Below are 13,098 nucleotides of genomic sequence, written 5' to 3' on the forward strand. Positions count from 1 at the left end.
GCACACCTGGCGAATAAAGCTAATTCTGATTCTGAATCTGATATTGAAATGTTCACACTGGAACCAGAGGTATACAGTAGATAACATCTGTCAATCTCTATCATGTTCATTTGACAGAAATCCCTATTGAGTAAAGAATGATCAAGAAATGATATGGCCAGGCATCAAGTTTGATTTGGTGGATCATATCATGTGTAAAGCTGGGCAAACAGATGTGTAAACAGATTATTATAAGAAGAAATGTAAATAGCTACACAGGCATTCCTGCACTGCAAAGCTGAGCCCATAATTATAATGCTCAAGGTGTGTCCAAACATACCCGAAAACCTGGAGCACTCTTTTTGACATTTTCTGCACTCTCTGGCAAACTGGAATCCATTTATTTATAAAGGTCAAAGAGATCAGACAGGAAGGAAAGAGGATGTGTGTGTTGGTCAATTTCAGAAAGGCTTATCCTAAAGGGTTATATTCCTCCATTACTTTTGAACGCTATATTTAAGGCATAACATTACTTTTTCTTCTCTCTCTCATGGTGAATATTTCTCATATGTCTCCTGTCAGCACCTATGTTACTCAACTGCAAATGAATGTCCTTCTCATCTATCACTATAGTTCAGCAGTCTTTCTCAGTCCATCTACGCAAAGAGTTGGATTGTGCTCGACAAGGTGCCTAAGGGCAGGGGCGTGACGGCTGAGTGTGTGCATGCGTGTGTGTTTGTGTGTGTATGTATGTGTGTACAGGGAGGCGACTCCTCCTGAGCGGAGCCGCTAAACTGCCACAGTTTCTCCCCCGAGGAGAGGCGCCTTTCATCTCCCCGCTCACTGGCGCCTTCACAAACCTCAGATTGTCTGTGAAATCACCCTTCTTAATAAACGAGCTGAGGCTCCTGGGAACGTCAAGCTAGCAGAATCTCACCCTGCAGCATTCGTGCACATATAAACACACATAAAGACCAGTCCAACAAGCAGCTGATTGCTGCTCCAGCTATTTATTACAAGAGAAGAAGGGTGATGTTAATTTTAAGTATGATTGCCCGAATACCCTAAGTGTCATGGTTACAAACAGTTCCCCCATCTACAGATCAAAAATAATCTATCTCTATTAGATGCCTTATTACTATGCAGTTTCTCTACCTCAGTGTCCATAAATACATTTCCTTTCCCTCTCTTAAAGCGATACTTTGTTTCACTTTGAAACTAACTCTTGTGTTTGAAGAGTAAACACCCTAATGCTTTTGTTAGCAGTTTATTGCCCTTGCCAAAAAAAAAAAAAAAAAAGGAGATTAAATAGCGTGCAAAATAAATAGCAGGCAGCAAATGGCAAAAGAACATTTCAAAGCAAATAATAACACTTCTATTTAGACCTTTGATAGAAATTATACATTGCACACTAATGCCTCATGCACTTTTTCTTGTATTTGCCTGGGCTGCTGTTTGATTATTCTGTCACATTTTACTCCATTTAGGATTTAGAATATTCTTTATCAATAGTGTAGCATCTCGGTTTGTGCAGAATTGTGATTTTGAGTAAAATAAACATAAATAAACGGACATTTATTCAAGACATTGGTCTTTAAAAAGCACTAGAAGCAGATCAGCAGAATGAAACTAAATTCCTGTGTCTTCAGGGAAATAAATAAATAATAATGATAAATAATAATAATAGTAATAATAAAGCTGTCATGACACTGCAAACCAACAAAATAACTCACTGAGGATTTATGTTGGAATAGTGCAGAGCTACAAACAACAAACTCAAGTTTCAATATCCAAGTCTGTAAATGTGCAGTTCATATTCATTCATTAGACTAATCCACATTATCTTCCTTTCATATTAATCCATAGCTTTACTTACCAAAATTCCAGAATCGTTCGTTAAATCTGTCGCTGTCATTATGATTGACAGTTTCATACAAACTCAGTAGCCCAATCACGAGTAAAGAGTGCTCTGCCTAATTTCAGCAGCGTTGTCATTGGCTAAAAGTTCTACAGTTGCCATGTGCTGCTGAGCTCCGGAGCGCGCGCCTTAATTTGGCAGCGCTCTGATTGGCTGAAAGTTCTGTTGTGGCCGCGTGCTTAGGAGCATCAAAGGCTTCATGCTTTTTGCATGCGACTTCAGAGAGACTTTGAAGTTCGGGCGTCCAGAGGCTGCTCGAGAAGAGGATGTCCGCGTCCGCGAGCCTAAGGGAATCAGACCGAGATCGGGACATGGAGCAGCGCAAAACCCAAGCGTCAAGCCATCCTTTCAGTGTGGAGTCTCTTATATATAGCCACAAAACCAGTAAGGACTTTGAAAGACGGCGCGAGGATGTATCCATCCAGTTTGCTAAGACTGAGATCAGAGATTCTTGTGCTTCGGCTGGAATACAAAAGCACTTTATGCAGACCTCACCCGTCAAATCGGAGTCGCCCGAGCCGGATGACTGTACACCATGGGTTATTCACTCTAGATACTCTCAAACTAGTAAGCAATTCAATTTTCTGAACTAACTGCTTATGATTTAAATGATATCAATTACGACAAGGTCTATAATCGTAAAATGAGCAATGTTCATAAAAATGGTCATTACTAAAATGAGCGGAAAGCACATTTTATTGAAAATTATGAGATCTAAAAACTGGCAATCCTATAATCTTAATTTATAAATTTAACATGTGTTGATAATTTTGCAACTAGAGACACAGGAGGGCCCACTGCTCTAAACATATGACACCGTAAGCAGTAAATATTTTATTTAGGTGAACTCTCATTTAATACAGAACATAACTACAGTATCAAGTAAAAATAAACACTTTTCCTGATTTTCATGTTTTAACGACTTTTTAATTAAGCTGAATTTGTGGATTGCGCTAAATATTTACTAAATCTAACAAAGCATTTTAATTTTAGGTTTAGCTATATATATATATATATATATATATATATATATATATATATATATATATATATATATATATATATATATACGTATCCTCCACTCTCACATAAGTAGCAATACTTAATACAATTATCAAAGTAAAATAAATAAATAAATTAAAACACTTTCACATGGATACTTTATGTATACTTGTATAAAATGTATGCTTTATTTTATTGGAACTATGAAAACACTATTATTATAAAAATTATTTAATAAAGTTAGTTACTTTCATTTATGGGTTTTAAAATCAACTTCTGACCAATCTAAAAGATAGCAATTAATGATTACATTTTGCTACACTAATGTTTAAACTAATGTTTTAATCCTTTTCCCCGCCACAGGCCAGGAAAGTCCCTGTCCTCTCCGTAAGCACAAGAACAACCGCAAACCCCGTACACCATTCACCACCACACAGCTCCTGGCCTTGGAGCGAAAGTTCCGACAGAAACAGTACCTGTCCATTGCCGAGCGAGCAGAATTCTCCAGTTCGCTCACCCTCACAGAGACCCAGGTGAAGATCTGGTTCCAGAACCGACGAGCCAAGGCAAAGCGCTTGCAAGAGGCTGAGCTGGAAAAGTTCAAACTGACTGCCAAACCTGCCCTCCACCCCAGTTTCAGTCTGCCTCTTCCTCTTGGAACTCAACTTCATTCGGCCGTCTCACTCTATGGCCAGTCGTATCCCTACCACAGGCCGTTGTTGCCTGTTGCTCCAGTGGGACTCTATGGAACACCTTTAGGGTACAGCATGTATCACCTTGCTTGAGAAGAAGTGCTACAGTATGGACTAGTACTGATCTAAGGATGTACAAAAAACAATGTTTACAATATACAATGGTGTCCAAGTCCAAAAAAAAAGCAGCAACCAAAATTAAATGTTTCATAATGTGCCTTGACCTGAATTGAAATGCCGGACATTTTACTTCATTTTTCACTGACTGAAAGTTCAAATTTTACCCTTTGGATGGATAATTCTGTTGCCAAACCTTTTGTGTATATTTGTGTCATACATCTTTATATATTGTAAAAGGAATTATTTTGTGTACAAAATACTGAGTTTAAATTCCACTAAATTTAATGTTGATTTTTATCCCAAGTTCATTACACATTATTTTTACTTTATTTTTAAAGATGGCCGTACCTCTAGCTATAACTGATAGACACTACTTTATTGTTTGTTTGACAAACAAATTAGAAATGGCTTGGTGAATGATTTTATATGATAAATACATTGGTATGTTCACACTAAGAAATTTCCAAATAGGATTTGCCCTTTTGAGTTCAGTTTTACATTTATAAAATTACAAATTTTTTCTATACTTCATACAATTCTGACAGTGATTATGGTATATGCAAAGATGTCTTTGAAAAGTCACTTATAAGTAAAATGTGGAAGTTTATTTTTTGTGCCACATTTTTTATATTTATACTATAATTCTAATTTAATTAAATCTGTCATGTATGGTAAATACCAACTGGCAAGCAAACACAATAGCATTTGGTTATAACATTTATATCTCCATTTCATGTTTGAGAAAGTATGTGGGAGTTTGGATGTCCAGCTTCATTATCTATTGCAAAAGCAAATTAAGTTTTACATTTTTAAAATATTTTTCTTTATTAATTTCCTTCAAGTGCATTTCTCCATTTTTAAATGCTGGTTAAACACTTTACAGCAAGGTCACATTTGATTTGGTTGAAGGAAATTCTCCTTTCTGAACTATAAATTCATTGTTGCAAAATTAATTCATGTGTAATACATATCAGCAGTTTGAGATATGAAAACATAGCATTACTTTGATAAATATGTCATTGTTTAAATAATGATCAGTTAAAATGTATACGACGTAATAATTCTATTATTGATATGTTACAGATAAGTTTGGTTTCACTTCCTTACTGCCTTGTTATGGCTTGTTCATTAGGTTGTGGCTCTATAAATGGGGACGTTTGAGGGCCCGTTTTACTGCTTCCGCCTGTCTTTGATGCAATGAGGAAATCGTTTATGGTCAGCACTTTACTCATGAGCTTCCTTTAATCAAAACACGAACTCAGTCATGTTAATCAAGCACAGAACCACTAAAGTGTTCGCGGATGTGTTTTATAATGTCGACTCTGAGCCACTTACGATAGTGCCGTGAATCTGGGCGATTTTCCCGATCCTGTTCCTGTGGTGTAAAAAAGTCAAGAAACTCTTCGAAGCGAAATTCACAAAGCTGTCAAGTTTCAATGCCTAAATGCCTGGCATCTGCATTCTGTGTTCATTGGAAAAATCATAAAGGTGAATTTCCAGATTTAATCTTCATGTTTTGTTTGTGGTCTGAGAGGTAATTTTGGAAGCTCAAAAATATACTTAACATTGAAATATCATAAAATTTTATGTATACTTTTTTTGACTTTCTCTAAACATTTGAGTATATTAACGAATATCTATTTCAAAAGATATATATATATATATATATATATATATATATATATATATATATATATATATATATATATATATATAGAAACATATATATATAGAGCTTATAGGGAGAGTTGTAACCTAACATTAGCAAATGTATCTAAACCATACTTGCCATTGTGAGAGTAATTTATTTGTTGATTTTTTACAATTGTGTTTGACAGGTTTTCTAACAGGTGTACTTAAAATACAAACAAACTAATTTTTACCTTTTTGAACTAATACCCTTGAAATTAAATTGGAGATGGATTTGAGAATAATCATTTATTATTATTTTTTTTTTTTTACATATGCATCAATGCACTTTGGTAGACAATCATAAAAAGAAGTTTGAACGGACTTCCTTTAAAATATTTCCTATACAATTAGAGATGGGGATTATTGAGGTCATGATTTCCTGGACTCCCAGATTAAGTCTTCAAAGCTCTTATAGTAGAGTAATTACCTATACAGTGGTCCACATGAAGCCCTAAAAAAGGTAAACTGTAGACGTTATGTGCACAAAATGTCCCAAAGTCAGCCTGCATGTGATTTGACATAATCTATCCTCACATTAATGCTGACTGTACAGTGTACATCTGGGTTGGAGAACATGTTGTCCATTTTTGACGTTGTTGTTCCTTCAAATCCTCTCTTGATTTAGACCTCCTCTGCTGGTTACAGGGAGAACAACACCATTGTGAGATACAAATCAAAAAGACTGGGTGTGTGTACTTCCTCAAGGTATTCCCTTGTATGATATCTTATGCATTCACAGTCAACAATTCTGATACATTAAAAGTAAATACAACATCTTTTTTTAAATAATAAATGAACTAAATAATTGAAGAAATATTAGTTGATTTTTACCAATAAACAATTTGACAATGAATCTGCAGTCAGAGTTAATGATAAAGTGGTGCTAATGGTTTATTAAAAACAGTTAGGATACTACATTTAGTCATTAAATACAACTAAATATTTGATTATTTTATTTTAATATTTTAACAAAAATTATGAATTCATTATTTATTAATATTTTTATATTTTAATATTTTTATTATTAGTTTTTTTGGGGGGGGGGTAGTCACACATCTTTTTATCTATTTATTTATTTTTAATTAGTTATTCTTTCATTTATTTAATATAAGATACTTTAATAAGGTTTTTTGTTTGTTTGTTTGTTTACATTTAGATTTTTTTTATTATTGTTATTATTATCATTACTATTATTATTTTACCCAAATATCACCCTGAAACTTTATGGCCACCTAAAAAAAATATTGGTCACACTTTATTTTAAGGTCAAATACTCACTATTTACAAACCATTAACTACAACTTTTGCCTCAAACTCCTAATGTGCTTATTTTTAACAGTTAGGATGTTAGTGGTTAAGTTCAGGTATTGGGTAGGTCATGCAGAATTTGTGCTAACCCTAATTCAACTAGGTTAATAGTAATAATTGTTCCCTATACTAAACTTTTACCAAAATATCAAAATCAATTCAAACAGGTGTAGATAAAGTGTTTTTCTCGAAATATAATGAACTTTTGTTTCATGTCACAATATTTATATTTACTTATTTATTTTACTTTATTACACATTATTAGCATGCTTCTTTAAGTAAAACCAAAAAATCTACACATAAAATTAAGATGACAGATACACAAGTATCTTGGATTAAGCCCATGTGCATTTAGTAAACAGAAGTTTACTCTCACTGTAGATAGGGATTTATGGAGGAAATTAATCATATACCCTCCTCAAGGTTCCTGATGATGAAGCATACTGCCATATAAAAGTCCATACAATCATCTAAATTTGATCTAATATTAATATTTCCAGTCACCACTGTGGACTTGTCTCATACTAAAGTAAAAATTGAACATTTTCAATGTAACATGTGTGATTAAATTAATTACTATCCCAATATCACAAGTGTGTTTTAGAAACATGTTGCGCCAAGTGATGCTTCATACTGTTTTAAAAGAACAGTTCACCCCCCCCCCCCCCAAAAAAAAAAAAAATGAATTACATTTACTAAACCTCAAGACATCCTGTATCTGACTTTCTTCTTTTAAATGAATACATTTGTACTAATATATATATATATATATATATATATATATATATATATATATATATATATATATATATATATACAAAAAAATGAGTACTATTACATTAAGGTTCCATTTATAAAACGTTTAAAAAGGTGTTTATAATGATTGATAACTAATTTACAAATGCATTATATATCATTGCTAAGCAGTTATAAATGCATAAATAAAAAGGGTGTTTTTCATGAAATTCCTGCCAAATAGTGAGCTGGTACGTGCATGTGCTGTTATTTAATTTGTACAGTAACTACTTTGAACTAACACAGCGATATAAACACTTGAAAAACAAACTCTGCCATGTCACCTCAAACTTAGCTTATCCGTAAAATCAGTAAACACTATGTGAGATAACAATTTGACTACAGAGCAGGTTGGACTGGTTCAAACAGTGTGACTTCATCTCTTGAATAGTGGCTTTATATCAGATGCTCACCAGCGCCAGCTACAGGCTTTGGAGACATACAGGCAAGTACAAACACACAGGCTTTAGTGAAAGTGAAGTGATGTTTGGCCATATGTGTGCTGCATTTAACCCATCCCCGTGCACACACACAGCTGTGAACACACACCCAGAGCAGTGGGCAGCCATTTTTGCTGAGGCGCCCAGGGAGCAGTTGGTCAAGGGTCTCACCTCAATCCTGGTATTGAAGGTGGAAAAGAGTGCTGTACATTCACTCCCCCACCTACAATCCCTGCCAGTACAGAGACTTGAACCCATGACCTTTGGGTTACAAGTCTGACTCTCTAACCATTAGAAAATGTGTTTATGTGGGTGGTTGATCTCCTTTTCTGAAAGCTTGATTGTGTTTATGGGGTGCAGTGTAATTGGTTCATGCTTCATTTAAAAAAAAAAAAAAAAAAGAATACATTATTTCTTCCCCTCTCTTTCATGTTTCCTGTGTTGAATGTTAAGGATTACCTGGATACCTACCCCTAGTGACAATGTGTGTGCTCCCTATCCATATATTTCACTATCCACATTCTCCTGCAATAAAGGAAACTTAAGTTATCATTTTCATCATGCATTCCACCCTTTTTAGAACTGCTATTAACCTGCCATTATCTGCATTTGCTCTTTACTGTCGATAAAGACCCTGTTTGCATCTTCAGTCTGTGTCTGCATGCATATCCCAAAACAGGAAAATAATTAAAGAGGTAAATACTGTAGGTACATACAATAAAAAGATTGACAAGACCAAAAACATTTGCACCAATATTTCCATAGCTAGCAAAAATTTGCGCTTACCACAAGTTTGAGCTTTCATTAAGGTCATGCCCACTCAGCTAAAACAGGAAATGTACACCATTAAACCCACGTAAATCTTATAAAATAAACAAGGACAGTAAGAGCGTGATAAAACAGTGATGGAAGACAACTTCAAGGTCTCTCCATCACAATCTAACTGCATAACTCAGCAAAATAGCATGTTTTGGCACAAAGTCCAGTTGTTCTAGAAAAAAGAAAGAGCATGCTTGCCCAAATGTTGGGTAAGATGTCTTCCGTCGCCATGTCCTAAAGAGCTACTGAACATGATCTTCCTCATGCTGGAAAGGCACTGGGGGAGACAGAAGCAGACATCTGATTACATAACATAAATGCACTGACCAGCTCAGAGAGCGAACAATGCAGGGTCTTGCACTGGGTGAGGTATACAGAATGACACACAACATGCTTCATGTGTCATAAAGATGGAATAGCCTCAGCTAACAAAAACAAAACTGGCCAATGCCTTTATGGCTCCTGGCTGGAGGAAATGTATGTTACAGTGCTCGGCTTTGAGGTAGAGCAGATATGCCACTGTAAGACACTTCTGAGCCAGCGCTCTTGAGGAGTTGTAAATTCATCAGAAAAATTAGTCTACATGACACTGTTGTGGGTATGATGGATTTAGTTGCTACATACACTACAGCTTGTCTTGTGGAAGATGAATTAATCAGATTTCTTGCACTGTGCAAGTCAGTATGAATCATCAAGAGAAAAAAAAAAGCTTTGGGCAATGTGGCATGTGAGAATATGATGCTGTTAAATAAGAATATGGCCAACAGATGGCAGTATATCAGCAATATTGAGCAGCTGTAGAGCCGTAGAAAGACTATTTTAGATAAACAAGTTCTGTTTTTATTTATTTTATTTTTTTTATCAGACTAGAACAAGAGGTACGTTTAAAATAAAAATTTACATTTTATCTATTTGGATACTATTTTCTTCATTTCATTAGTATACAATCTGCATACAGTATATTCTGTGTGCCATAGGCAAATTTTCTTTATGCATGGAAAAATGGGATGACCTATTTTTTTTTTAAATGTGTGGTATATAACACACCACACTGCACATAATACTATATTCCAGAATGCAACATGCTAGAGTTGACCTTTCATGTCTACTGAAGAAAGAAATAACAGCAGTTTTGGATACCCCATGAAATTGGATTAAAAATGCATTTATTATATTATTTATTATGGCATAAAACACACTACTCATTCAAATTGTTATTCTTCCATCCATGTTTTTATATTCTACTATTATAAAGTTTTAGGGATTGTACAGCATGTACATATGCAGTTAGCAAAGTATTCCATTCTAATCTGGTGTATCAGGAAATATCAGACATTGCAGAATCATTATAGCCCAAAACTACCCAAATATAAGGTATTTTAATAAATATTTTAACACTGCTGCACAGTTATAGTCTAGTCTGCAAAATTCATAATGTGAAGTTTGCAACCAATACCATGAAAAAAAATCCATCCACTTCACGATCACATGCTATTGTCCTCGTGTTGCTCACGTGCAACAGTGCCTGTGTTCGTCTAACTGAATCTTTAAAACAGCCCAGAGCTTTGCAAGATCAATCTGCCATACAGTATGTGTGACTCAGACCTGACTGCAAAACGCTGCTAAATTGATGCCATTCAGTGGCAGTGTGACATGAGCACACAAGGTCAGCTGAGACACAGTACCACACTACAGTCAGCAGAGAGCAGCATCACTTATCACACCACATTACTTAAAGAAACAGATTCTTTCTCAGTTTACTAAATTTCGAGGTCACTGCTTAGTCCTATTTGAAGTAAGCACAGTTTTAAGCATATTTTATTAGTTAAATATATTAAGTATAAAAAAAAAACTTCATTGAGAATGTGATGCAGCAGACTGTGATATGCCCAGAATGGGTCTCCTCAGTCTACTGCGGGACGTGTTAATGTCCAAAAACCAACAAAAACGAAACCAAAGAGATGACTTAACCCGCAGATTTCCTTCAGTGTAACTTGGTGTTTTATTCACACCTGGACCGATAAACCAACAGTCCAGCAGTGTAGATATTGAAGTGCTCAGTCCGAACCTATATATATATATATATATATATATATATATATATATATATATATATATACATATGTATGTATAAAACAAAATACCAAAATAAACTAAACAACAATATAATAAATATATGCTAATTTTCCACTTGCATCTACCAATGCTATGCTGATAACAGCATAAACTGAGACAGAATGAGTGAGTAATGATGGTATATGTGTGTGCGTGTTCATATAATGCGTGCCAGTGCTGCCACTTGCAGCGTTGAACAAGGTCACTTCTTCACATCACCTCACCCCTCTTCGAGCCGCACACTGTCCGGGAACCTGGACAGGCAGTCAGCCACAAGGTTCTTTGTCCTGGGGCAATGACGGCTTTGGAATCTGAACGGTTGGAGAGCCAAGTACCATCGAGTCACTCTTGTGTTGTGGTCTATCATATAGTGTATCCAAGTTAGTTCACAATGGTTTCCAGATCAAACTCCCGCCCCAGGAGTTAATATCATAGAGCTTCGAGGGGCCCACTTTATTTGCAAGGCACTTCGATTGTTGAGTACCTGGTCTCCCTGGGCAATAGTTTCCTGCTCAAAAATACCACAGGCTTCTCTGCCCCCAGAGCCCCTTGGGCCAGAACTGCTCCAATCCCTTTGTCAGAGGCATCCAACGGTACCAGGAACCGCCAGTTGAAGTACGGACTCTGCAGCACTGGTACGGAGCACATTTTTTCCTCTTAGGGAATTGAATGCCTTTTTGCAGGCCTCTGTCCATTTCACCGGGTTCTTTTCTGCTTTTTGTAGTAAGTCTGTCAGTGGTACTGCGATTGAAATAGAACACTGATTAAAATTAGAGAACACTTTCAGATATCTCCCAGTTAGTGATGTCTAGAGTTGTGACGTTCGCGAACGAACCGATTCTTTTGAACGGCTCATAAACATGAACGATGGGAGCCGAGTCGCGACTGGAGAGGAGCCGTTCTTTCTATCGTTCTTTTTTCCTATACGTGTTTCACACAGATTCATACAAATGAGCTCCTCCAGGAGACAGAACAGAATAGGGGGAGGGGCGCACCCAGCGCAGGCCAACCCTTTATAGCGTGATGATATTAGTTATTAGTTGTGCATGCATTTACATTGCATTTTGTGTTCATTTAAAACTTATTTTAAAATCATTAAAAATGTTCTTTTGTGATACTGTACTTGTATAGAAATTTTTCACTAAAAGCTGTTTTCCACAGACATTCATTGCAGCCCACTTTGTTATTGTTCATTGACTTGAAGGGGCTGATGTCCTATTTGCAAAGTTTACAGTAGTAATAGTATGTAGTGTGTAGACATTTCCATTTTATTTATTCTAATTTTATCTACTTTAAAAAAAAATAGTTTTCTATCAAAATGTTCTTGTGTGATAACAATGTTCTTGTGTGGAAGTGTTTGTAGTAAAAGCTGTTTTGCACAGAAATTCATTGCAGCCGGCTTTGTATTTTATGTTTATTTGTGAGTAGGTATTGTATGAATAACATAAGTCAACGTAGTTTTACACACACACACACACACACACACACACACACACACACACACTTTGTACTAAAGGTTAATCAAAATAATGATGTCACTGTCTAAGCAGAGGGATTTGTGCAACCCTATGGAATATAGTCCACACATGAGAAATGAGGTAATAATCAATATTTCAGAATAATTCAAACTCGGATATTGGTGTGTGATATCTGAGCTTTAATTATTTGACTACAAATCTCACCTCATAATACCTCCCAGTGATTATTTCCAGGATAAACTGAGATGCTCCCAAGCTGGCTTCTTAAAACTGACTAAATATTTAAAAAGAGCCAAAAGAGCCATTCTTTTGAACGGCTCTTTGAAAGGAACGGATCGCGAAGATCCGGATCCCCTCAAAGAGCCATAAATCCCATCACTAGTGATGTCAATCTGGCACCTCGTGTTAAAGTCCTTAATTATCTGACAAATCACTTTGAGAGATGGTGAGTTATTCTAAAGTGACTGAAACCCTCCAACAGGTTGTCCAGATGAAGGCCAAACGGATGACCCTTTCAGGTGCTGCAAGAGAATGTGGTTGTTCCAAATCTTCGATTTCTAAAATATTGCATCTTTACAATGTCACTAACTCATTCAAGTCCCCCCAAAAGGCTGGTCATACTTGAAAGACAAATGCATGAGAGGACAGGATAATGCAGAGACCCTCAATGGGGAATAGGTTCCACACTGCCTCTGGAATTGCTCACCAATTCAGTACTGAACAAGGTAAGGATCTGTCTC

General features: G+C 35.8%; 1 protein-coding gene across 1 annotated transcript; it reads left to right on the forward strand.

Annotated features, from left to right (window-relative positions):
• The first annotated feature begins 2,073 nt into the window (after positions 1-2,073).
• LOC127942371 (homeobox protein MSH-D-like) lies at positions 2,074-5,217 on the forward strand. Its single transcript, XM_052538081.1, has 2 exons — positions 2,074-2,464; positions 3,263-5,217. Exons 1-2 carry the CDS (start codon positions 2,164-2,166, stop codon positions 3,682-3,684), a joined length of 723 nt encoding a protein of 240 aa, XP_052394041.1. The 5' UTR covers positions 2,074-2,163; the 3' UTR covers positions 3,685-5,217.
• Positions 5,218-13,098: the final 7,881 nt, after the last annotated feature.

The sequence above is a fragment of the Carassius gibelio genome, chromosome A21 (assembly GCF_023724105.1).
Source record: "Carassius gibelio isolate Cgi1373 ecotype wild population from Czech Republic chromosome A21, carGib1.2-hapl.c, whole genome shotgun sequence".
NCBI classification, from domain to species: domain Eukaryota; kingdom Metazoa; phylum Chordata; class Actinopteri; order Cypriniformes; family Cyprinidae; genus Carassius; species Carassius gibelio.